The sequence below is a fragment of the Tupaia chinensis genome, unplaced genomic scaffold (genome assembly GCF_000334495.1).
Source record: "Tupaia chinensis unplaced genomic scaffold, TupChi_1.0 Scaffold000620_1, whole genome shotgun sequence".
NCBI lineage: Eukaryota > Metazoa > Chordata > Mammalia > Scandentia > Tupaiidae > Tupaia > Tupaia belangeri.
Window position 1 is genome coordinate 2,337,842 of NW_006160140.1, and position 27,890 is coordinate 2,365,731.

General features: G+C 38.3%; 2 protein-coding genes across 2 annotated transcripts in view; one reads left to right on the top strand and one right to left on the bottom strand.

The window, feature by feature from the left end:
* The window catches only part of DIS3 (DIS3 exosome endoribonuclease and 3'-5' exoribonuclease), a gene marked incomplete in the record, with an annotated part of 23,744 nt that extends 23,502 nt beyond the window's left edge, over positions 1–242 (bottom strand). Inside the window, 1 exon segment of the mRNA XM_027775958.1 lies at positions 1–242. Within this exon segment, the coding sequence (XP_027631759.1) occupies positions 1–135 (135 nt within the window).
* A 170-nt stretch (positions 243–412) lies between these two features.
* PIBF1 (progesterone immunomodulatory binding factor 1) overlaps positions 413–27,890 on the top strand; it is a gene marked incomplete at its 3' end in the record, with an annotated part of 46,407 nt that continues 18,929 nt past the window's right edge. The window contains 5 exon segments of the mRNA XM_006158998.3: positions 413–671; positions 1,732–2,024; positions 11,462–11,562; positions 16,049–16,247; positions 20,713–20,832. Coding sequence (XP_006159060.3) covers positions 1,773–2,024; positions 11,462–11,562; positions 16,049–16,247; positions 20,713–20,832 — 672 coding nt within the window.

The following is a 27,890-nucleotide window of genomic DNA, read 5'->3' on the forward strand; positions in this document are numbered from 1 at the left end:
CCCCTCGTGCGCCCCGCCGCAAGCCGCGCACCCGGGCGCCCCGCAGCCGATGTCATCTCGCAGGTAGTGCTCGCGCACTATCTTCATCACACCTCCCGCCCGGGTCTTTTTTAAGAACGTCTTGGACTTCAGCATCTTGCTTCGCGCCTCTGAATTCCAACACGGTAGCGTTCTTCCGGTGAGAAGCGTAAAGCGAGGAACTCTGTCGCACAGCTCTACCTCACCCGGACGTTCGCCTCTTCCCAATCCAGGATGGTAGAGACTCTTTCTCGCGGGAAAACGCAGAAGACTTCTGTTGATTGGCTCTCTGACCGTCGCGAGGATTGGGCGAGAGCCAAGGGGGGAGGAGCGCGAAGCCATTTCCGCCCGTACCCTGGGCGGGGCTTGCCTCTGGACTACAGTTCCCAGCATGCCCTGGTTCCCGCGCCTCAGAAGAGATAGCTGCGGGCTGAGGTTCCGGCAGCGTGGGCAAGTACCCGCTGTTGTTTCTACTCTCTTCCTCCGAGCGCCCGGGAGGTTGTCTTGGTTACGAGTCCCAACCGTCTTGGCCCCAAGATCTCTAGTGGAGGTCCTGCAACCTGAGCTACAGACTGGAGACGCCTTCGGCACCTCGAAGTGTCTGCAGCAGAGGCTGGGTCAGCTTTCGATGTGGAATTATTGAAGCATTCGAGGTAGCTTGCGGCTGTCTCCTTTCTTTCCCACGCGGGGCAGAGGGTCGTCCGATGCTGCTTTGTTTGGGAATCACTCTTCCAGTTGAACGTACCGGCGCGCGATCCTTTGTAATCTACGAGAGGATTTTGTTTTTTATTCCACCTTTTCTCACCCTGTTCCCTTTAAAAAGGAGGAGGGAGGCCACTCTTCCTGTTCTGTTTTTCTTCCAAACAACCCTCGTGATCTTCCGTTTAGAAACATCGAAATAGGAGACCGTACCATAAATGAACACATGCAGTGTTAATACAGGGAAGTTGAAAAAATTCTTGTGAAAGGTTAAGAGGTTCTCAACTTGAGTTTTTCTCTTTTACCCTCGTTTCCCTTCTATTAACTGGTCTATAAGCATGTTTTTGTCTCACTGTTTACTACTTAAAAAATCTTAAGGGATGCTTCATTGCCTGTAGAATAAAATTCGAACCTATTTTGACACTTAAGATCCTTCACAACCTTGATCTATAAGGGTATGTGTATTTGTGTGTGCGTTTGAGGGGCGAGAGGAGTTACTATTCAAAATCACGAAGACTTGGCTCCTGCAGGATTACCACTTTGATCTGCTATTGTTTCACACTTCATCCCTGTCTGTACCAACCATAAAACCTACACAAGCTCACTTTTTTTTAATGCACTTGTCCAAATCCTTCCAGATTCCACATATTTTCTCTGTATAACCTTCCCCTGACCAACTCAAACATGATTTTTCTAATCTTATTATTAGTGACATTCTTGGGTACTAGTAGGCTTTCATCACTTATTTTGTACATTTCATTTCCTCCCGATTGTGATTCCTCCCCCCAGGAACTGGGTTTACTATTATCATTGTTTATGAAAGGGTTATTTATAGTAGGAATTAATGAGTATATGTGTCATTTGTATAGTAATTTATTATAATAATCTGTCTGAGATTTGGGGTCCTCCAAACATTCTAATTTAGGAAATTTTTAAAGCATCTCTTTAATGTACTGTAGGTTTTCTGTAACTAATGTTTCGGTACATTTAGATTATTTTTTTTTTAACTTACAGAAGACTGAAATAGAGAAGAAAACCAACCCATAATAATAAAAATGTCTCGAAAAATTTCAAAGGAGTCAAAAAAAGTGAACATTTCCAGTTCTCTGGAGTCTGAAGATATTAGTTTAGAAACAACAGTTCCTACAGATGATATTTCTTCATCAGAAGAGCGGGAGGGTAAAGTCAAAATCACCAGGCAGCTGATTGAACGGAAGGAACTACTTCATAATATTCAGTTATTGAAAATAGAGCTATCGCAGAAAAATATGATGATCGACAATTTGAAAGTGGATTATCTTACAAAGGTAAGATCAGATATAACTTTGTCGTCTGTATCCTTTGTCGTCTTCAAACTGTAAATAATTATATGTCATACACACGCGCACACACACACACACACACACACACACAGTGAATTGGAAATTATACCTTAATATTTCTTCTCTAGTATGGCCTTTGAAAAATTTGATTATTGAAAGATAGAATGATGTAAAGGTGAGCAGGAATCAATTACCTTTGGAATTGATTCAATTACTTTTTAAAAAATCTAGCATCTGTGGGGTGTAGTTTCTTAGGTCTAATTTCTAGCCAAGTTGTTTTCTGCTTCACTGAGAACTAACTCTGACATAACTAGTTTGATAGGGAGAATTGAGGTCATAAATACATTACTGATTCTGTATTGTCCTCAGCCTTGGAGATTTGGTTTCTTTGGTACCTTTCTATTTCCTAGTTCCTGTGTCTGACTTCCTAGTTGATGGTTACTGTGTCATTGTAAGATGTAAAAATTCAGGTGCAATAGTCTTTAGCAAGTGGTGTTTGCCATACCAGTAAGAAGAAATATCCTAGTCCTTGTTTCTCTGCCTGTGTGGTTTTCACAGTTGTTTTATGTAAGACTTAGTAGAGTTGTCACTAGCTATAAGAAATTTACAGTAATTTCAAAAGAGAAGACGTCGTTTGTTCTTAGTAATCCTGTCTTTGAGAAAATCTTTTCTTTCCATTAGTAAACTCTCCATCTTTGCTATTGGTCTCATTTCCTGCCTCACCATTTTGTTCAGTTACCCCTTCTCTTTTTATTAAGTAGTCTCCTACTTCAGCACCTGTGTATACTCACATACTTCATTAGAAAAATTCCTTAACCATGACTCTGGGAAAATAAGAAAATGTCTAAAACTTCCATCTCGATAAAATAAAGAACTAGTGTAGGTAAGTTTTTAAAAATATTAATAGCTAACATTTATTGAGTGTTTGTGCTATGCCAGAAACCATTCTAGGAGCTTTGTGTGTGTTGTCTCACTTAAGCCATGTAACAAATCATTGAGATGCAGGTATTTTGGGGTGAGGAAGAGACTTTTCTGACTGGTGACCTTAAGTCAATGAATAGAGTAAGCTAGACTAGTAGTTGTTACTTTGTGTCTTAGTCTACTTAGGCTGAAATAATAAAATACCATAGATAAGGTACCTCATAAACAAAAGAAATATATTTAGTTAGTTTTTAATTTTTGCCAGAAAGGGCATGCACTGGGGGGGGGGGGGAAAAAGCACCCACTACTCACTATGAGGAATGGTCAAACTACAATTCTTTGTCTCTTCCTTCCTTCCAGATTTTGAGCAAGCATACACACATGCCTGAGATGGTGACATGCTCAAGCCACTAAGTCTGGGACTTGCACCTCAGGGTCAGCCATGTGGGATCTGGCTGCCTAAACCATGAGGGCACAGAGCCTGCCCTATACTTTTTATTTATCTTTTTTTATTTTTTAATTGCCCAGAGTAGATGTTTTCCTCAGAGAGCCAGTGAGAGAGAGAGAGAATTAGAGAGAGAGAGAGAAAGCACCCCCTCAGTGGCATGGTAAGGTTATGCAGATGTCCATTTTCTTTTCTCCATCTGCTTGGAATTTCAGGCATGTACACACATAAGCCTGACATGTTTTTTAACCTGCCAGGGTCAGGATTCAAACCATGGTTGGCCATGTGGGTTCTGGTTCTCTTAACCACTAGGCTATGGGGCCGGCCTGGCGGCAGATATTTATTTTGCATAGCACTAGGTAGTCTAAGATACCAATATGGTCAGGTTCTGGTGAGGGCCCTTTCTCAGGTTTCATATTTCTTACAATGTCCATATAGGGCAGAAGAGTGAACTCACTTTCTGGGGTCTGTTTTTTTTGTTTGTTTGTTTTTTTGTTTTATTTTTTTGGAGAGATTTTCACTATAGGGTGCATGCGCTCGCCAGACAGACAGAGAGAGACATAGAGACAGAAAGTGAGAAATCACCCCCCAGGGGGGATGGTCACGCCGCAATCCCTTCTCCTCCATTCTCCTCTCGGGATCTTGGGCACGCATGCACACACGCCCGGCGTGAGTTTCAAGCCACCTGGTCCGGGACGCAAACCGCGATCGACTATGTGGGAGTCCAGCGACATAGCCATTACGCTAACTGCTGGTTCCCTGGGGTCTGTTTTATAAGAGCCCTAATACTGAGAGCTTCACCCTTATATTCTAATTATTTCCCAAAAGCTTCATCTGCTAATACTAGGTTTTAATATATGAATTTTGAGGAATACAAACAATTAGCATAGAATAAATATTAGTCTTGGTTTTCATCTACTAAAATAGTATCCTCACCTTTTTTTTCACCCCTTTATTTTCTGTGCCTTATGTATGTGTCCTAGGACTATCCAACTGACATTTGGCTCACTTAATAGACTGTGAAATCTGTGAGGAAAGGGAAGTCATCATACTTGATGTTTTATCCCCAGGACTTAAATAGTCTGGCACGTAGTAAGTGCTCAGCTATTTCCTTTCTTGACTTTTTTTTTCCCCCCAAGAGTTTTTTTGCCATAGGGCACATGCACTTGTGGGAAGAAGAGAGAAAAAAAAAGTGAGGGAAAGTGAGAAATAACCCCCCCAAGGAGGATGGCCATGCTGCACTCCTTTCTCCTCCTGGGATCTTGGGCACGCACACACATGTGCCTAGCATGATTTTCAAGCCACTAGGCCCAGGACTTGAACCGTAGTCAGCCATGTGGGAGTCCAGCAGCGTAACTACTACGCCATCTGCTGGCCCCTCAGCTACTACTTAAATGAATGATTTGACCTAATTTCTCTCTTGATGAAACAAGGCTCTAGGGTGGCCTTAATAGCATACCCAAGGCCATTCATCTGGAAGTGATAGAGCCAGGTAGGTTCCAGACCTAGGAATTCTAAAGCCCAGGCTCTACCCAGCTAACTCTCCAGTCACTTCCTTTTAGATAGCCTCTGTAGTTAGCTCCCCAGACTACATCACCTGGTAGTTTATCAGTGCATCCAGTGCTTATTCTATCCCTGGTTTTACTCACGTTGCTTTTCTTCAAGTGTACTCCTACAGTGTTACTGGCTCTTATATCTCCACTTCTTAAAACCTTTGATTCAACTCATTGAACAAGCCTGGGGTAATCTCATATTCATTAATCCATCTATACAGTCAACAAATATTTGATTAAGTATCAACAATATACCACATCCATAGTACATTTTGCTTGGCTGCTTTTTTTTAATGGGTTTTTGTTTTTGTTTGCTATAGGGTACATGGGTTCACTAAAGACAGGAAGCACCCCTAGAGAGAGAGAAAGCACCCCCCAGGAATTGACCACATCACAGTCTCTTCTTTTCCATACTCTCCGTGGGATTTTAGGCTCATACAAGCACATGAACCCCATGTGTTTCAAGCCAGCAGATCTGGGACTCAAATTGCCCATTTGGCCATTTGGGATCCATCCACCTTAACTACCACACCACCTAGCAGGCCCATGGCTATTTGTTTTATTATTTATGTTCAGCTTTCATTGCACTTGTTTATGGGGCTTCCCTTTTTTTAAACTGTAAGTTTCACATTATACAAATGTTTGCTAATTCATGAGAGACTCTGTAACAGATTAGAGCTTAGTTCTAGGTATAAACGGTTTGGGTTGGAATTCCAGCTTTGAGTTACCTTAGGAAAATTCCTTAACTTTTTTCCTCTGATTTTCTGTAAAATAATAGTAGTATTTATTTTATAGAATTGTTGAGAGCTTTAAATTAATCAATATATGTATGTAAATTCTTAGATCCTTGATATATAATAAGTATTAATAGTTATGATTTACTTATCATTACAATAAAAACACATTTATTGTTCATTTATAGCTGTACTTACTCAGCACAATTTTATTTATTTATTTTATTTATTTATTTTTGAGAGGTTTTTGCTATAGGGCACATGCACTCGCCAGACAAACAGAGACAGAGAGACAGAAAGCGAGAAATTACCCCCCAGCGAGGATGGCTACACCGCAGTCCCTTCTCTTCCATTCTCCTCTCGGATCTTGGGCACGCACGCACATGTGCCCGGCGTGAGTTTAAGCCACCGGGTCCTGGACTCAAACTGTGGTCGACTATATGGGAGTCCAGCGACATAGCCATTACGCTAACTGCTGATCCCCGGCACAATTTTATTTTTGTACTCCCATGGTACTTGGTATAATTTTGTTGTGGTTTTATAGTTGGGCTACAAATGTAGAAGATTGAATTTAGGCATATTCCTGATTTTATGATGCAAAAATAATCACTACTCCCCAAAAGGTCTCTCTTAAGTACATTTATCCTTTTTATTCTCATAGCTCAGATTCTTCCTCCCCATTTTTTTTTTTCTTTTAATTTTGCTAAATGATCTGTGCACTTGCCAGAGAGAGGAAAAGTGAGAAATCACCTTGCAGGGGTGATGGCCACATTGCTGTCCCTTTTCCATTCTTTCAGGATTTTGGACATGCACACATATGTGCATCTGGTGTGTTTCTCAAGCCACCGTGAACACAGCTATGTGGTATTTAGACACCTTAACCAACACACCACTAACTAGTCCTTTTTTCCTTTATTTATGTTACCATTTTAATGTTTATCTTTCTGTTTACCTGTGTTCTTGAGAGTAGATTTACTTTACATACATGTAAATTAAGTGGGTTGCTTTAGATCGTATCTTTTTTCACTACTCAGCATTATTTTAAAAAAAAATCATGTGTTACTTTGTGTACATCTAGTCCTTTGCTTCCAGATCTCCCATGATTCTCAGTCTACATAGACAAAACTAGCCACTCACACAGTGATAGACTGCTGGTCACCTCCAGAGGCTTCCAACCACCAGGAAGCATTAGCTGCCTTTAGAGATTTCTCTTTGATTTCTGTAAACATTTCTTTAGCAAATAATTATACATTAGATTTACTAAAAGTACTGCAATTTCTCTTCAGAATAGTTGACCCATTCTACACATCCAGGTATTTTTGCCTATTGTATAAGTACTAGGAGTGTTCTGCTTGGAGACGCATTAGGAGTAACATCTGTGCTGACTAGTATTTGAAGAAATAATCATATTGCAGAATTCATTGAAGCTAAGGCACCTCTCTCATAAGACCAACCCTTCCATGTTGCACTAAGGTTAAAAACTGCTGATGGAACTGTTGTGTACCATAGATCATATGACGTGTTTCAATTTCAGAGCTGTTACGATGTGAGAAAGTATGAGTCTGGAATCGACCAACGAATATTTCTAACCAGCCATTCATTCTTCAAAGCTTGCGATGCATTGAGCATTAGGGCTACAAAGATGAAAATTTCATATTCTAGTTTCACATTTTCATTCCTATCCATTGTTGCCTGCTTTCCCCTTGCTAACTCGATTTCTTTATTCCGTCCTCTCTTCACATCTCACCTGTCCATTTTTAATTGCCCAAAACTCTTTTTTGTTGACTTCTCATTAAAGATCCTGGGTCCCTTATTATCTGGGAAATAAGAACGTTATCTTCACAGCTTTTCAGAGTTAAGGGATTAAATTTAGAATTTAGTTGAAAAGTTGTAACCCTGAAAAAATGTTTCTTTTCTAGCAGTAACAATATTTTCAATGTGAAAAATAGTAAATTTGAGGACTGTGATTATTTTGTATCTTTTGTTGATTTAAGACATTAATTAAGCAAAGGAATCTAGGGGAAAAAGAAAGAAGCAAAACATTTAAGGGATATAAAAATAGAAAATGATCTGTTGATGATAGCATGTATGATACTACCTGTAATTGGATTAATATACAGTCTGTTCATGCTGGGAAAATTCAGTATTGCAAGCTAAAATAATATACAGCAGTTGAATGTATAAAAAGTAGGGACCAGCAGATGGCGTAGTAGTTACATTGCTGTACTCCCACATGGTCAACTGTGGTTCAAGTCCCAGACCTAGCGGCTTGAAAAATCACACTGGGAGCATCCATAGGTGCCCAAGAGCCCACGAGGAGAAGGGACTGTGACATGGCCATCCCCCAGGGGGGTGATTTCTCACTTTCCTTCTTACCGTGTCTGTCTTTCTGTCTGTCCTTGGTGAGTACACATGACCTAAGGCAAAAAAACCTCTGAAAGAAAAAAAAAATAATTAAGTTAAAAGTTTACAGAAAAAAATAACCTTTAAAAGTTGTAATACCTAAGTGAAGATCCCACTGGTGAACTCTGGGGACAAATAACCGAGGCCTGCTGGGAACAGGATTTCTAAAAGGCAACCATGTATGGAAGGCTGTGGTCCAAGGCCATTTTGTTGGCTAGAAGCAGGGTCTGTGGAATCAAAGGGAGCACACAGGTCTTCTTAAAATCGAAGATATTTATGCCTGAGTTAAAATGGAATTCTGTTTAGGCAAGATGTCTGCTTACATGTACAAAGCAAAAAACAACACAGTGACTTCTGGTGGAAAACCAAATAAAACCAGAGTAATCTGGGGGAAGATCACTCATTCCCATGGAAACAGTGGCATGACTTGATCCATATTCTGAAGCAACCTTCCTACTAAGGCTGTTGAACATAGAATCCATGTGATGTGTACCCCTCAAAGATTTAAAATAATGAAAGGTAAAAGAATAAAAATAGATTCAGTTCTTATAAAAAAGAAAAAAAATAGAAGTAAAACCCATTCTTAGTTCCTGAACTGTACAGAAGCAGAACCTGAGGTAGTTTGGTCCATCATCATGGAACCCTTACCACAGATTGACATAAATGCAAGACTTACCGGCAGAATTTAGACAGTTGAAGTTATGTACCCTGATTTTATTCAAAACAGCAATGAAATAATAAGCTAACAACAGATAAAGCAGAAACAAAAGAGAGTTATTAAGCTGTTAACTCAGACTACAAGTTTTTGGCTTCAACTGGAGTCATTGAGAAATGGAAGACTGAGAAAACTCTGATCCAGGAGGTAAAATAAGTTCTGTTCTGAACGTGTTAAATTTTAGATTGCTCATAAAATCGTAAATGGAATTGTCAATTAGCGTGCAGAACAGGGTGTATGACCACATGTGAAATATACATCAGGATATAGATGGGCTTAAAGCCATAGAATTAGATGATGTTACCTCAAGAAAACAGAAGGCCATAAACCAAGTCTAGAGGCAGTCTAATAATTAGAAATTATTAAAGAATTCAGCAAAGGAATCTAAGGAACTTAAAGGGGTTTCCAGTGAGTTAGGAGATGAGGAAAACCACCAAGAAAATATGGAAGCCAAAGAAAATGAAGTGACTGGCTCTGTCAAATCATGTTGTCAAGATGAATATACAGAAATAACCATTGGACTGTGTGCTGTGGACTTTGACAAGAGTGGTTTTGCTGGACTAGTGTGGGACCAAGTTTTGTTCTGAAGGTGAGCAGAGGGAGTGGTGTGATCAAGGATGTACTGTCTTATTTTCCTAGTGAGAAATGAAACACATTTGCTTAATGGTAAGAATGAATCAGTAAAGGGAGAAATTTTGCAAGAAGGATTCACTTGGATTATATTAGAAATTAATTGGTTGTTAAATTGATCTGTTTTAGAATAAACAAGAATTGCCGATATTGAAGGCCAGCCCTGTAGAACAGTGGTTAAGTGCTGTAGATTGGGAGCTCAATCCCATGTGGCCAGCCACACAACTCAAATCTCCATCTCTGTAGCTTGGAAAACATCGGGTGCTTGCATGTGTATGCCCAAGATCGTATGAGAAGGAGAACTAGAGGAAAGGAATTCTGGTGTGAACATGCCACATAGGGGGTGCTTTCTCTCTTTTCCCTCTTTCTCTGTTGAGTGTATGTACCCTCTGGCAATAAGAGAGGAAAAAAAGAAATGCCTGGGTTGAAAGGGAAAGAGAGAGAATTTTCTAAATATACTAAGAACAAAATCCCAGTACATAGAGCTTTAAGAGAACACAACAAATTTGGGAAATGCCAGCATTTATTTTGACTGGAATAGTTTTCTTTTAAGCTAGTAACGAAAGAAACTTTCTTCATAGGCCAGATCAAGCCTTTGACACAAAATTCAGAGTTTATGCCACAAAATTCAGAGTTTATTCTAAAAACAGAATCCTCGAAAGGACTTAAAACTGAGGGAATAAATTTTTGTAGAGTATCTTAAAAGTTAGGTCAATGAAGATGGTGTTGTAAGTTGGGCAAAACTGTCGACAGGGAAACCAACAGAGAAACTACTGTATTAGTCCAGGTAAGAGATGATAGGGGTCTAAAAGATATCTTATCTGTGGGTATCGAAGATGCTGTTTTGACAGCTAGTTATGAAGTAAACTCAGCAAAAAAAGTAGCGTCTTATCAGAATAAGCAGTGAAGAAGAACTAAGCATATCAAATACTATTTTTTGCTTTGGAGGCTAGGGAGATGCAGGAAATGCAGGATTAAATGAGGCTGATTATTTTGTTTTAGGTGTTTGTAGCATCACACATTTGGTAGTCAATTGAAGATGTATAATAGTCAGATAGGTGGATCTGGAGTGCAGATGCAGGGGTCTGACCTGGAAATAATTACCTGGACAAGGCACCAGCATGAAATCTCAGTTGACAGTAAGCTTGTTAGTGAAAGTGGGTTAAGAAGGAAAAATAATCTTGATGAAAGCCTGGCAGAAATCCAATTATGAGGCAGGTTCAAACAGTAGTATGAACAGACTGCAGTTTATAAGGCTTAACAAATTCTTTAGTCCCCTCTTCCTAATCTCTGGACAAATCACCTATTGCGGAGCAATAAATTATCCCTCGATCAGAGGACTTTAGTGATAAACGTTTTCTGCCTTACAACCTGTGTATGTCTGAAATTTTGATGCAGCCTCTCTGAGTGGTTCTGGCTCAAAATCTCTCATGGTGGTTGCAGTCTAAATGACATCTTTGGCTGCCATTATCTGATGCCGACCTTTGTCATCCTTACTATTATATCTTCGAATTTCTGGCATAGAGTGTAGACATTTGGTATATATTGAGGAGGGATACCCTTTTTTGTCTTTCATAGTCTGGCTTACTTCACTTAGCATTGAAACTTCTGTATTCATCCACTTTGTATAAACTGATGGGTTTTATTGTTCACTGTGGCTGAGTAATATTCATAGTATATATGTTCCCCACTTTTTAATCCAGTTATAAGTTCTTGGGCACTTAGGTTGATTCTGGAAATGTCTTAGTAACTGCGAATAATGCTGCTGTTAACATGGATATGCAAGTGTCTTTCTGATTGATTATTTTTCTGTCCTTTGGGTGAATAACAAGGAATGGGATTACTAGGGTAGGGTAGTTCTATTTGTAAGTTTTTCAGAAACCTCCATATTGTTTTCCATTTGTGGCTTTACGAATAACCTTTTTAAGTGATGTATACATATCTCCTTTTTAAGTGATACATATGTATGTGTTTACATTGATACATTTGAAAATTGAACATTCCTTTTTCTCTTTATTAAGATTGAAGAATTGGAGGAGAAACTTAATGATGCACTACACCAGAAACAGGTACTTACATTGAGATTAGACAGCCAATTGACTTTTCAACAGAAGGATGCCAGGTGAGAAAAGTTTACAAAAAGCACCTAGTATCTATTATATTTAGGAATTAAAAGTAGCTACTTTGGGTCAAAAATGGCATGGTGGTTAAGACTCCGAATTCCCACACAGCTAACCATGGTTTGAGTATTGGAACTGGTAGCTTGAAAATCACCCAGCCGTGTGTATGAGCATGCCTAAAATCCTGAGAGGAGGATGGAGGAGAAGGGATTGCCATATGGCCATCCCCCTGTTGAAGTGATTTCTTATTTTTTCTTCCTCTTTGGTGACCACATGTACCTAATGGCAAAAACCTGGGGGAGAAAAAAACAAAAACAAAAACAAACAAGAAAACAGTGGTTTCTTTACCTGTTCATGCATGGTTTTATAAACTAAAGTAGAGAAACTTTAAGTCAGCTATGATAATAATTTTCACATCAGAACTCGAAAAGAATGTGTTGATACAATACACAGCAGACAAAAAGTCAAAATTCAACCTTCATTCAACAAACATTGGCCAATGTAAATGAACCATAAACAATAAAGGAAGCTCTCTAAACTGACCACTGTTTAAAGTACTGTCAAGATTGACCTTTTTTAAAATTTATTCTGTAAAACATTCTGATCGAGTCTCATGGCCTGTTAGACTTTTCTGGCTGGAAGGACCTTTTCTGCCTGCATACTTTCTTCAGCCCTGTAGGGTGTTTGCAGGAGTCTGTTGTTTTCTCTCAAATATATTTATGCCAATTGTATTTATTGTACTTTATTTAACTAAAAATTATACAAACAATGAAATATGAGTACAAAAAGATATTTTGTTTCTTTTTTCTGTCAGAGGGTCCATGTGTTGACCAAGACAAAGAGAAAGAAAGAGAAAGTGTCTCACAGCGGGTAGGGTTGGGGAGGTGGTGCCACAGTTGCTTTCCTCTGTTTTTAAAGCCAACAAGGCTAGAATTCAAATGACATGGAGCCCGTGTGGGATCTGGTTCCTTTAATCACCAAGCCGTGGGACCAAGCTATGTTTCTATAAAAACTATAATGACAGGACCAGCAAATGGCATACCAGTTCCGTCACTGTAATCCTGCATGGCTGACCTCAGTTCAAGTCCCAGACCTGGTGGCTTGAAACTCATGCTGGGCATATGTGTATGCATACTGAAGATTCCAGGAGGAAAATGGAGTGTGGCCATCCCCCCTGGGGGATGATTTCTTGTTTTCTGTCTCTCTATTTTTCTCTGGCAAACACATGTGCCCTACAGCAAAAATCTCTCCCCCCAAAAAACCTATAATGAGTTCTTCAGAAAGATTTAATAAAAGTGATCGACTAAAAAAATCAAACTAAGTGTAAGAAGACAGGTTTAAAGATTAGGGCCAAAAATTAAACAAATCTGTAGAAGTTATCTTTTCATATTTCTACCAGAATAACTTTTAAGATCTCTTGTCATTGAGACCACCAGACAGTGTAATGGTTACAATGCCCGACTTCCACATAGTAAACCCTGATTCAAGTCCTGGACCCAGTAGCTTAAAACTTATGCCAGATGCATATGCGTGCCTGCCCAAAATTCCGAAAGGAGACTGAAGGGAAACGGGTTGTGGCATAGCCATCCACGCTGGTGGGTCACTTCTCACTTTCTGCCTCTATGGCGAGTACATGCGCCCTAAAGCAAAAATCTCTAAAAAAAATAAATAAAAATCTCCTGCCGTTAAGAGAAACTGAATTCAAGGACCAGCAATTAGCGTAATGGCTATGTCGATGGACTCCCACGTAGTCTACCGCGGTTCAAGTCCTGGACCTGGTGGCTTAAACTCATGTCAGGCGCGTGTGCGTGCATGCCCAAGGTCCCGAGAGGAGAATGGAGGAGAAGGGATTGTGGCGTGACCATCCCCCCTGGGGGGTGATTTCTCGCTTCCTGTCTCTATGTCTCTCTCTGTCTGTCTGGCGATCGCATGCACCCTATAGCAAAAACCTCTCCAAAACAAAAAAAAAGAGAGAGAGAGAGAAACTGAATTCAGAAATCATTAATAATGATTTACAAAAAAGGCAGAGCATAACTCTGTATACAAAAAATCTGGACCCTATATAAAAGGTGTGGCGAATGAATATTTTTGTCTATGTTTTAGTTAGAAGTAAATGTGTAGTTATCTTTTATCTTTGTAAGATTTCACTTATATTTTTAAAGTGACCTATCCAATTATTAGCTATTGTCACATTAGGTCAGTGGATTTCAACTTTAGCATGCATCAGAAACATCTGGAATGCTTAGTGAAAAAGATTACTGGATTATGTCCTTAGAGATGTTTGTTTGGTGTGGGATCCTCAGAATTTATATTTGTTCTTAGGTGATGCCAGTGCCAAAGCCAGTACTTTGAGAAACACTATATTCAATACTAAGGCTTCCACTCCAATTTTCTAGACATTTATCAGTTTAAATGACGCTGCTGAGAGGGCAGATAAGAGGTTATCACAGTAATGCTTTTAATGCTGACAGTGGTAACAGTGGGTGGATTCTGAATATATTTTGAAGTTAGAGCTGATAGGTTATCCTGATGGATTCGTTTTAGGATTTAAGTGAAAAAGAGGAATCAAAGGTTATACCAACACTTTTGGCCTGAATAAAAACCTAAGAGTTAACGGTCAATTTGGAGAAACCACAGTGGAATAAGTTTATGAGCAAACAGGAGGTTAATTTGGGACATGTTCAGTAGAACAGTCTTATTAGAAAACCATGTAGAGATATATGAGAAGTCTGATCTGAAAGTACAAATCTGGACATCATTAGGATACAGATAGTATTTAAGTCATAAGCTAGATGAATTCCCAAAGGGAATAAATATAGTCAAGACCAAGTACTCCAAACATTATGACAGAGGAGAGAGACTAAGATGGCAGTGTATTAAAACAGAATAGAAATGAAGGGAATGTGATGTCTTGGAAGTGAGGTAAAGAGAAAGTGTATCAAGGAAGGTAAGATCAGTTGTGTTGAATGCGAACATTAAGTTGTGTATGCAAAGAATTAAGAATTGGTCACTAGAAATTTACATGTTATTTGGTGACCTTAGGATGTCAGTAGATTGGGTGAAAACTTGTATAGCGTGCATTTGACAGGAAAGGAATCAGAGAGAGTTAGTAGAGGGTTTCATGCAGGAGCAAGCAAAAGGGGCAGTGAAATAGGGTCTCTCGTGTTTTGGTTGTCCATTTGTTTTGAGATATGGGAAATAACAGCATATTTGTCAGTTGATGAAAATGATATAGTAGAAAGGGGAAAAATCAGAATGCCCCTCCCCCTTTTTGTCTTAAGAGAGATTTTTTGCTATGGGGCACATGCGCTCACCAGAAACACAGAGAGACAGAAAGTAAGAAGTCATTCTCCAGGGGGGATGGCCACACTGCAGTCCCTTCTTCATTCTCCTCTCATGATTTTGGGCATGCGTGCACAAATACCCAGTGTGAGTTTTAAACCCCCAGGTCTGGTATTTGAACCACGGTTGACTATGTGGGAGTCCAGGAACATAACTGTTACGTCGTCTGCTGGTCCCCAGAATGTTCTTTGTGCTCAAAATTTTGAGGAAAGTGACCAAAAACAGCATGCTACATATATTCTTTGAGAGTTAAGAGTAAATTCAGGTTATTTGGCAATGTTGTCATTTTGAAGTGCCAGGATGAAAAAGAAATGAAAAATATTACTTTTAATAAATAGAGTCCAAAGTAGATGTATAGTAGATGTAAGACTTAAAACTTAGGCAGAGGAAATATGTAATTCTATAATTTGAATTTTTGAAATTATTCTTTGGAAATAATGGATCAACCCATGACCTAGTAGTTAAGGTGGTTGGATCCCACATAGTCAGCCATGCATGATTAGAGTCCTGGACTCAGCAGCCTGAAGAACACCTCCAAGTGCATGTGTGCATACTCAAAATCTTGAAAGGCAGAGAGACATGGAGAAAGGATTCAGGTGTGACCTTTCCCCAGGGGTAGTGCTTCCTCATGTTTTCTCTCCATGTCTCCAGCAATCAGTTCTTCCTTTAATAATTTATGTAGCTGGGACCAGCAGATGGCATATGGTTATGTCACTGGACTCCCACATGTCCAACTGTGGTTTGAGCCCAGGACTGGTGACTGGAAAATCATGCTGGGCGCATGTGCATAAGTGCCCAAGATCCCAGGAAGAGAATGGAGAAGGGATTGCAGTGTGGCCATTTCCCCTCAGGGATGATTTCTTACTTTCCCTCTCACTGTATCTGTCCCTCTCTCTGTTCAGCAAGAGCATAGGCTCTAAGGCAATAATCTCTAAAATAATAATAAAAAATCATTTGTGTGGCTACACATTTTAATAATTATTGTGGAATTGTTAGGTTATGGTTAAGTAAGTAAGCATTTAGCTAGAGCCAAAAATACTATTGGGCTTTTCATTTCTTTATTTTATGTTACTGTAAATAAGGAAATTTGAGAAAATTAAAACTCATATTTCTTTAAAGCATGTCATAAATTCTCTCCTAATGTAGAAAATATCAAGAACTAATGAAACAAGAAATGGAAACTATTTTATTGAGACAGAAGCAACTAGAAGAGACAAATCTTCAGCTAAGGGAGAAAGCTGGAGACGTTCGCCGAAATCTGCGTGACTTTGAGCTAACAGAAGAGCAGTATATGAAACTAAAAGCTTTTCCTGAAGAGCAGCTGTCCATTCCAGAATATGTATCTGTAAGTGTTTTGTATCACACACACACACACACACACACACACACACACATATATATATATTTTTTTTAAGACTATAATTTTCTTTTATGTAGTAGGTATTATTTTTGAAGTACGAAACTGGTAAATTATTTCATGGCTTTGAAGTGGTGAGTGGTGTTCATATTATCAAATTTTTTCTTTTAAGAATTATTTATTTAATTTTATTTATTCATTCATTTATTTTAATTTGACCAGAGAGAGAGAGAGGGAAAGTGAGAAGGAAAGCCACAGGTCCAGGACTCAAACCGTGGTCGGCCATGTGGGAGTGTCCAACACCTTAGCCACCACGCCACCTGCTGGTCTCCATATCACCAAGTTTTAAAGGATCTTGATTATTCATCTCTAATGTCTAGCAGCAAATAGGATTCTGAAATGAATGATTATCTATTCCAAGTAATAAATTATTTTATCATAAATTTGTGGTTTTTAACATTTTTGAAATGAAAAATTATAGTGAACAGCAGATTTGTTGTTAGAAGGTGGTTAGAGATAGAGAATAGAGTTGGTATGATTACAGAGAGATAGGAAGCAGGAGAGTCTTGTGATACTAAACTAGCACAAGATCTTGTTGGCAGTGTTGGTTACACAGATCCATTAATCCATAGGATTAATCTATGACAATGGTCTCACACTTGTCTGTGTGTGTGCATGTCCAAAATCCTGACATGATAGAGAAATGAAAAAGACAGGACTGTGGCATGACCATTTTTCATGGGGAGTGTGTTCTCACTTTCCCTCTCCCTCTCCCATTCTGTCCCTAGGGAGTGCATGCACCCTCTGGTAAAGTTTATAAAAAAAAGAAGAAGAAAAGAAATTTACTTTTTATGTCCAGCTTTCTATTTAAATAGCTAAATCTAGTTTTCCTGTTCAGAGAATGCTGTCTAAAACAAGTATCTCAAGTGCTGTCATTAAGGCCTTGTCCACAGTGTATGTAAAATAGCCCACTGGTGGCAATTATACATACTTTTGTTTTCTGGTTTGTTAATGTCTTATTATATTTATATATAGCTTTTGTTTTCACAGATCATAGTATCCTAGCTAATTGATTATATGCATATCTATTGTGTTGAGGACCAACTAGACTTATCTCTTATCAGATCTGGTACTTTTACAATAAGGACAGATGTTTAAGGAGCTTCAAATGATAAGCCTGTACAGTACATGGTCCCTAGTTACCCTCTCCTAGTTTGTTGTGTCATCCTCTATAGGACCTCGTCAGATGTAACACTTTACTCAGTTCGGTCAAGCAAATTCTCCTGAGAAAATTAAGAGTGGCAAGATAGATCTGAACTGAATAGAAATTGTAATATGAAAGATCCCTGCTGATTCGTTCCCATTATCCCTTACACTGTAGTAGTACTTTGCCAATAGCCTGAGATAAGAAATTAAAAATAAATTTTTATCTCTTTATCATATATGAGTACTTATCATATATTTAGGCACTCTGAAATGTCAGATAAAGAATTTAGGATATTGATAGTGACAAAGCTAAAAGAGATGAAAGAGAAGAGAGACAACAAACTCCAGAAGATGCCATAGAAAAGAGCCAACAAGTTCCAGGAGGTGAAGGAGTTCTTGGTGATCTAAAGAGAACATACACACCATAGCAAAGAATCAGACGAAACTGTTAGAGATGAAGGCTATAATACAGGAAGTCAGACCCTCCCTTGAAAGTATTAAAAGGAGATTAGATCATACAGAAGATGTAGAAGAGATTAGATCAATCCCAGATGTAGAAGAAAAAACCACTGACCTAGAAAAATTCACCAAAAAGACTGAGAAAATAACCCAAAAAAATGAGAATAATATACAAGAAACACTAGACACCTTTAAATGCTGAAACATCCAGATAATTGGTATCCCAGAAGGTGAAGAAACTAGGAAGGGCATTGGTAACATATTCGTGAAATCCTGGAAAAAACTTCCCAAACCTAGAAAGGTGTTCAAATATCAGACCCAGGAAGTACAAAGGACCCCACATAGAATCAACCCAAGAAGATCTTCTCCAGGGCACATCATAGCTAGATTGACTGAAACCACTGAGACAAGATACGAAAATGGGCAAGAGAGAAACATCAAGTAACTTTCAAAGAATATCCCATTAGGCTAATGTCAGGCCTCTCACTGGAAACAATACAAGCAAGGAAAGAATGGGAAAATATATTCAAAGTATTAAGTGAAAAACAATTTCAACCAACAATACTATTCCCAGCAAGATTATCCTTAATATGGGAAAAAAGACAAAAACATTCCCAGATAAACAAAACCTGAAAGAATTTACCAGCACCGGCCAGCTCTCTATCTTTCCAAGGAGTTCTGAAAGGAGCGCTATACCAGGAAAACTAAAGTCAGACACAGAAATAAGAGTACAAAAAACAACCAGAGAATGGCCAACTTAATGATAGGGACAAGTCCAGAAAGGTCAATAATAATATTGAATGTTGGGACCAGCAGTTAGTGTAATGGCTATGTGGCTGGACTCCCACGTAGTCGACCGCGGTTCGAGTCCCGGACCCGGTTGCTTAAACTCAACGCTGGGCGCATGTGCATGCATGCCCAAGATACCGAGAGGAGAATGGAGGAGAAGGGATTGCAGCGTGGCCATCCCCCCTGGGGGGTGACTTCTCGCTTTCTGTCTCTCTGCCTGTCTGGCGAGCGCATGCGCCCTATAGTAAAAACCTCTCCCCCCAAAAATATATATATTGAATGTTAACTTCCAATATTTATTTATTTATTCGTTCACTCATTCATTCATTCATTATGGAGAGGTTTTTGCTATAGGACATGTGCACTCATCAAAAAGACAGAGAGAGAGAGAGACAGAGAAAGTGAGAAATCATCCCCCAGGAGGGATGGCCACTCCACAGTCCCTTCTCCTCTGTTCTCCTCTCGGGATCTTGAGCATGCACGCACACATGCCTGGTGTGAGTTTAAGCCACTGGGTCCGGGACTCGAACCACAGTCGGCTACATGGGAGTTCAGTGACATAGTCATTATGCCAACTGCTGTTCCCAACTTCCACAATTTAAATAGAAAGATTGGATGACAGTAACACTGCAAATTAAACAAGAGAGAAATTAATTACATGAGGCTGAACTGGTGAAATAGAATTTTATGACTTTTGACTAAGGCACTACTGATTTTCTTCTATGCTTTGTTTTCCAGATTTAAGAATTTTTGTCTTCTCTTGAGCAGTTGATAGGTTCCTCTACTTCTGCTTGAACTGAATCCTAACCTTTTTCCTGACTTTGAGTCTTGAGCAAATTTAATATTTTTTTATTTTGATCTATTAAAGCTAAAACTGCTTTGACTGCAGTAAGCTACATAGCTCTGGTCAGGTGTATTTGATAGTATGTTCATTCTATTCACTGAGTTTTATGCTAAAAGTCAGACATATGTTCATCAATATGTATCTGTCTGCTCCACTTGCTATTGAAAGTACTTAAATTAAAATCATTTGTGAATCAATAAAATGTGGGGAGTAAAAAAAAAAAAAGACAAAAATGTCTGCTCTCCTGGAGCTTAACATTGGTAGAGCAGCACAGACAATAACTTAAATACGTATTGGTTTGTCGGAAAAGTAATGACACATTTTTTGCCCAGAAGAAATAATGTCATGACTTTTCTGACCGCCCAATGGAATGTCTTTATCCAAGTGCCATGGAGGAAAGAACAGTTGTGGAACAGAAGTGTGGTCAGGTGGGAGTGTTATATAAATTGGCATAGGGAATCAGGGAAGATTTTATTAGTTGGTATGATGACATTTGATGAGGGACCTGGGAAGAGACAAGGCATAAGCTGTGTACTTATATGCAAGAACTTATTTTTTTTTTTTAATTTATTTTTTGGGGGGGTTTTGCCATAGGATGTATGCACTTGCTGGAGAGATATAGGGGGTGGTGTGTGAGGAATTACTCCCAGTGGGGAATGACCACACTGCAGTACCTTTTTCTCCATTCTCTGCTTGAAATTATGAGAATGACTGCACACATACCTGGCATGATTTCCAAGCTGCTGGGCTGGGAACTCAAACCATGGTTCGCCATGTGAGAAACCAGTGCCTTACCCACCACACCACCTACTGGCCCCAAGGAATGACTTAATTTTAGCAGAAGAAATAGTAAGAGCAAACTCCGTAACACTTGATGTGTCCAGAAAAATTGACAAGCATATAATGTGGACTGAGTAGCAATAAATGAAGAGTAAATAGTAAATGGAGTATGAGTATAGAGGAGATAGAGGAACTGTCATAGCTGGGAAATTACAGATTACCTGGCCCAAGGGTTTAGAATCAATTGACAATTGTCTTCAGTTTCGTGGATACTTGCTTTTATTAATGATAAATGAGAGTATACTGCAAATTAGCAAATTTTTATTATAATTTGAATTTCTAGACTGTTTATTTGATTTTTTTTTTTTTTACAAGATTCGGTTCTATGAACTAGTAAATCCATTAAGGAAGGAGATCTGTGAACTACAAGTGAAGAAGAATGACCTATCAGAAGAATTAAGTACACACAAAGGCCAATTGAAGCAGCTGACAGAGGTTTGTATAGTTTTGATCACTAGTGGGAAGAATCCCCAACTTTTCTATAAGAATTTTCTCAAGATGTGTGATAAAGAATAAAAGAAAGTTGGTGATCAAAAAATGGGATTAGAGGATGCTGTCACAGTTCTTCATGAGTAGTGGGAAAGAGGTGACATTGAAAGTAGTTATTTTAACAGATGAATGGATAGAAAAACTGTGGCACATATACTCTATGGAATACTATTCAGCTATTAAAAAATAAACAGCAAAACCCAGGCTTTTGACAGAAAGTGGAAGAATATGGAAGATTTACTGCTGAGTGAAGCAAGCCAGGCTCTGAAGGAGAGACATTGTATGTCCCCACTTAATATATACTGAGTGTCCACCTCTATGACTGAAACTGATTGACTAAAGGATACAGAAACTCAGTAAATGGATGTAAATTCCAGATATAGTGTGTGTGAAAGAGTAGGGTCTGAGGAAGGACATTTAGAAGAAAAATAGAGGGGCAAAACATTAATGGGACAAAAAAAATGTATTATCTGTTGAAGATACTTTATAGTTTTATCAGTTGGACTAAGGAGAAATGTTTACCTGTTGAAATATTCACCTTGTAAGCTAAATAATGTGATAGAATGTATAAAAGAAAATGAAATTAAAAAATATAAATAAAAAAAGAAAGTAATTATTTTAAAATTGACAGGATAAGTCTACCATATTGATCTCTAATCCATGGTTGAGCATTTTGCTATTGTAACTCATTTTTATAATTAACTACTTTTGAAATCCTAATACTGGCCATCTCTGAAAATTGTTGAGTATTTACTCAAATGAGATATAAGTATTAGTAAGAGCTTATTTAGTATTTTAAGTCTCTATTTCTTCTTTTTTTAATCTGACTTTATTTTTTGATTGATTGATTTCAACCAGAGAGGGACAGGACAGAGAGAGAGAGAGAGAGAGAAAGCAAGAAAGCAAGCCAGCTCCAGGATTCAAAGCACAGTCAACCATCTGGGAGTCCAGCACTTTTAACTACTATGCCACCTGCTAACCCCTAAGTCTCTTTATTTCTAACATCACAGCATTAGAAAATTTAGGTAAAAAACAGGAAACATAGATTAAAATATACAGATCTCTTAACTGCCATAAGTAAAAAGAAACGAATACTTTTAACTTTCAACTACAGTGGCTCCCAGGTTTTGATGTACCTGAATGATCTCCCTTATTTATTATGTATATGTATTAATGACACCTCATTCATTTTCACATGTCACACTCTAAATGTTAAAGTGTGTGCTATCATACTTATAACTCACTTATAGGAGAGTAGACTAATCATTAGCTTGATTAGCGCATTGACCAAATGTTCCAGAATGCTATCATGTCATTTCTGCCATTAACTTTTCACTGTATTAGTCTAATCACTTATCTAACATCTACTTATCCATCAGTCATGAGAAATTACTAGACCTTTTTCACCCTGTGTATTAGTAGTTTCTTCATTTTCATTGCCAAGTAATATTCCATTGTATGAGTATATTCATGTGCCAGTTGATGAGCATTTGAGTGTTCCATGCTAGAGACTTTATAAATAAAGCTCCTACAAACATTTGAATGTGAGTTTTTGTGTAGGCATGTTTTTATTTCTTCTAGGTAAATACTGCGGCATGCGATTTTTCACTTTTAAAACTTGTATTTGGCTTTATTTTCCTATTCATTTATTTATTATGAGTGTATTTTCCTTTATAATATCAAGAATAGTTAAATAGCTACTTACAGTCCTTGTCTGCTAATTCCAAGATCTGGGTCACCTCACAGTTGGTTTCTTTTAACTTCTCTTTTAAGAATAGATCACTGTGTTCTTATTTCTTTGGATATGGAGTAACTTTAAATTGTTTATTAAAATTATAAAGTAAATTTTGATAACAATGTGAATATTCATGTTGTAAAGACTCTACATTTTATATTCCTCTAGACAGTGCTGATGTTTTTATTTTAGCAGGAAATGAACTTCATTGTACTCAAAATACATACTTTGTTTCTTGGGCAGCAGCTCAAATTTCAGTTTAGATTTTTTTTGGCTTTCCTAGAGCTGCTTGGAGTCTTTCCTACACATGTGTTGTTGAGAGGACAGCCACAGATTAGGACAGAAGTTACCCACAGAATTTCTCCTTTCTGTCTGTCTTTGGAATTCCATCTTCAATTTAGAGCAGCTTCAGTTTCCCCAAACTCTGTCTTCTGGTTTTCCAAGCTAGGAACACCAAGGGTTTTTTGTACCTTTATAGATCTAACATGGCAAAGAATGGACCTGCCCTCAGGCTAATAATCATTAAAAAATAGCAAACAGGAAATTCGCCTGAGTGCTGTTTTTGTCTTCCATATGTAAATAGACTCCTCTCCAGAATCTGCCTGATTTGAGTATTCTTTTGGGTCTTGAGTTTTTTAATATTTTCCCAGAATTTATAGTTGATCTTAACAGGAGGATTATCAGATAGGCACTTACTTTAGGTTTTACCTGAAGCAGAATCACCTTGAATTTTTGTTTTAAATACAAATGAAGAAAGAACATTTAGTCTGTATAGGTAGAGATCCCCGTGCTGCTCCTGAAGGACCTTAGCTTCATTGGATATATATGTAATTTTTTACTGGCTTATAATGTCAGTATGTGATGACATGTTGGGCATAATGAAGGAAAATACTAAAAGCAAAAGAAAAAACATTAGCAGGTCTTGTGTAAAATGTGCAGCTTATTCAAACTATATGTAACTTTGATTATTTGTACTTCTTACCAATTAATAATTAAGTGCCCAGTTAAGTATAAAGTTCAGTGTGTAGAAACTAAACCTGGTAAATAGGGTGCTTAGTTTACTGTGATTAAAATGTGTCAAATATACGTTACTGGCCAAGTAAAAATGTGAGTGAAATTTATAAAGTCATAGCAGAAAGAAGGTAAACATTGACTTAAGAGAGGTTAAATAAACTCAGAACAAATACAGGAAGGTACTACTTTTTCATAGAACAAGTAATGTATTAATGGAGACTTAAAAGAGAAGACAGCAGCTAAGAAATGGAGATGTTTCAGGACCAGCAGTTAGTATAATGGCTATGTTGCTGGACTCCGATGTTGTCAACCGTGTTTGGAGTCCCGGACCCAGTGACTTGAACTCACGCCGGGTGCGTGTGTATGTGTGCCCAAGATCCTGAGAGGAGAATGGAGGAGAAGGGATTGTGGTGTGGCCATCCCCCCTGGGGGGTGATTTCTCGCTTTCTGTCTCTATGTCTCTGTCTTTCTGGGTAGCGCACAAGCCCTATAGCAAAAACCTCTCCAAAAAAAAAAGAAATGCGGATGTTTCAAAAATGGAGCCATAATGACAACTTCATAGTGGTTTCTTTTTTTTTTTTTCTTATTTGTAAAATCAGGCCACTTTAATGTTTTTGTACTATTTAATAAATAATCTTTCGATGACTGCAGACATCTAAGACTGGCTATATTCAGAAACATCAGTCGTGATGGTTTTCCAGATGGTGTATCATCTTCAAAATTACAAGGAGTTATTTGTATGCAACTGCTATCAAACCAGCAAAATAGCATTTATACATCCATCATTTTCAGGATTGTTAGTAACTTGGGCATATTTCCCCCAAATAACCTTGCCTCCTTGTGCCACAAGGCCCAGCTCACTCACATTCACCTCAATGACAGTACCTTTGGTGATAACACCCAAAGTTGTATATAGTGGGGATGAGGGCTTCTTCTTTACACCGAGTATTGGCAGGCAAAAGGTGGCTTTCAGTTCAGGATGTGTTACGTGGGCCTTCTTGAAACGTAAGCCCATTGGCCTAATGAATCTTTCATATTTAGGTGGTTTTCTAGTAAAGCCATCTCCAACAAAGCAGACTTTTATAACCATCCTCTTCCATGCCTTCTTCTTTCTCTCTCCTGTTCGAATAACTTTTAACACATCTGTTTCTCCCTGGGCTCGAACTTTGGGTAGACGGACTTCCCATTTTCCCGCTTTCTCTTTCCGTTTTTGTTTAATCATATTGGAAAGTACTTTAGCTCGGGGCTGTCCTTCTCTGTCCAACAGATAGGCAAGTATTGCTCCTTGTGGAGTCTTTTCATCATTCTTCTGTTTGGTGTTCCTCTTTTCATGCATCTTGATAGTCTTTTTCATTTGTGTTTTCTCAGCATGGCGCTGTTTATGATAGAGCTTAGCCTTCAGACCAATCATCTTTTTTGCCTTCTTTGAACATTCATGAGCCTCCCGACTTTCTTTCTCTTTTTCTCATGGTAATCCAAACGGTATCCATAGCGTTTACGATGTAATTCAATATATTCGTTTTGTGGCATGGTGACGATTGCAGTGTCGCTGGGAGCAGCCTCCCGGATGCAAAGAAGTTGTCAACTTTCAGATTGCAGAGACCAACAAGCAGACCCGACGCGGTCCAAAATGGGAAAAAGCCATAGTGGTTCCTTAAGAGAAACAGGACCAGCACATTGCATGGTGGTTTTAGTGCTGGACCTCACATATGACTCTGGAGTTTGAGTCTCGACCTGGTGGCTCGAGAAACACACCAAGAGTGTGTGGAGAAGGGTTTGTGGCATGACTCTTCCCCTTGGGGTGATTTCTCACTTCTCTCTCTCTCTCCCTCTCTCTATTTCTCTCTGGTGAGTGTACATGTCCTATGGTAAAAATCGAAAAGAGAAAAGAAAAAAGAAAAGAGAAAAGCAAAGCAAAGCAGATATTTGTTAGCTGTGTCTCCTGAGTTTTGAGACTGGCAATTAATTTTTTTCACCACAGTGTGGCAGTATATGTCCATCTTTTTTTTAAAAAAAAAAACAAGTCATTTTTGACTTAGCAGCCAAAGTATTACATTAAGTTATTTTCATTAATGCTTCTTATTTTATATTAACCCTCTACAGCCAATCAAATGCTTTTTTAGCAAAATTTAGTAGAGCTGTAATTGGGAGATAAAATTGTATAAACAAAGTTTTCTTCTATAATAGGTACTCTTCAGCTCTAAGGTATCTCAATTATTATACCCGTTTTATAATTATGCCTACCCAAAACATGCAGAGATATTAGAGACATACAGTTACACAGTTACACAGTTAATTGAACTCTGCGAAAATTCATGTAATCTGCTAGTTTGCGCAGATCTGAGGTGAACACATTTAGAAATCCCTACTCCTGTTATGTGCATGGGTGTGATCCACGGCTGGCTGAGGTAGGGGGACAGATCACAGCTTCAGGATCCTATAGAGGGCGCCTGTCTTTCTGTCTTTGTTTCTCACTCACTCATGAAAGAAAGTAGTAAGTAAACTTCAGAATTTTAATAGAATGTGGTTCTTGTTCTATAAAAAGAAATCACTTTTTCCAAAGTACAATTTTGTGGCTCCCTGGGATTTTCCTTTAGATTGTTGCCCAGATCATTAGTAATTTGGAGATAGTATCTACATACTAACACTGGAAAACAGTACTTGTCTTTTACCTGAAATCCGGAGTTTATGAGTGCCTGTAATGTAGTCTAATTATAGCATATTTTGAGCAGCATTACGTACATGAGCTGCGCATGGCACTTTTATGTTTTTAAAAGTACTTATACCTTTATTTACTACTGAAGAATTTTATTATCAGGTCAAGATTTGGTCCATTGCATACACTTATCTGTGTGCAGCTGTTTTTGCTGTTGCAGTTAGTTCTGCATGCTTTTATTTCAAAAGAAGGAAACCATAGCAATACTCTGTAAAGCATTGAGTCTGCACTTAAGCTAGTAAGTTTCATGAGGAAATGATGAAATATTTTGCTCTAATGAGAACTTTGGTAACTAGGAAGCCAGAAAAGTATTTTGTTCATGATAACTTCCTTGTTTAGAAGCATAGTTACGTGACTTTAAAGAATTCTGCAAGATTACCTTGAGGTTCATCATAAATAGTCATATGTAAGTAGGCTAGTTAATTTTATTTATATAGATATGAAGTATTCCATTAATTATATAGACTTGTTATTCAGGTTTTTGCATTTCAGAGAATATTAACTATTTACTGAAATTCATTTTTATCTTTTTAAAAAATTATTTATTTAAGTTTATTGATTATTTTTTATTTTTTATTTTTTTTTTACCAGGGAGAGACACACAGAGATAGGGAAAGTGAGAAAGCAAGCCACCAGGTCTGGGATTTGAACCGTGGTCAGCCATATGGGAGTATCTAGTGCCTTAACCACCATGCCACCCGCTGGCCCCATGAAATTCGTTTTTATATTACCCAACTGATGTACTTAAAATTTTTCTGTAAGATACATATGATGATATATATCAGTTATAATTACCTAGAGTGTTTAACAAATTAATTAGTAAGTTAGTAGATTTGTTTCTTTATATTAAATTTAAAGTGAATAAAGCATTGCTTAAAATTAAGATTTATGAATGCTTTCTTTTTGTTCAGAGATGGAAATAATCACAACTTTTAAAAAATATATAATTATTCATTTTACTCATTCATTTATTCATTTATTTTAATTTGTCCAGACACACACACACACACACACACACACACACACACACAGAAAGTGAGAAAGCAAACCACCAAGTCCAGGACTCAAACCATGGTCGGCCACATGGGAATGTCCAGCATCTTAACCATCATGCCACCTGCTGGTCCCCAAGAATCACAATTTTTAATAAATAACCCAGGATTCTAATGTGACATGTTCATCGACCATGAACACAAAACATTAAAAAATTTTTTTCTTATTAATTGATAATAGTCTTGGAATAGCTGATTGTTTTGTACATGCTGTGTAAGGAAACATAACCTCTTTAAAAGTAATATGATTTTTTGGGACCAGCACTTAGCATAATGGCTATGTTGCTGGACTCCCATGTAGTTGACCGCAGTTCACGTCCCGGACCCGGTGGCTTAAACTCACTCCGGGCGCGTGTGCGTGCGTGCCCGAGATCCCGAGAGGAGAATGGGGGAGAAGGGATTGCGGCGTGGCCATTCCCCCTGGGGGGTGATTTCTCGCTTTCTGTCTCTCTGTCTCTCTCTGTCTGTCTGGCGAACGCACGTGCCC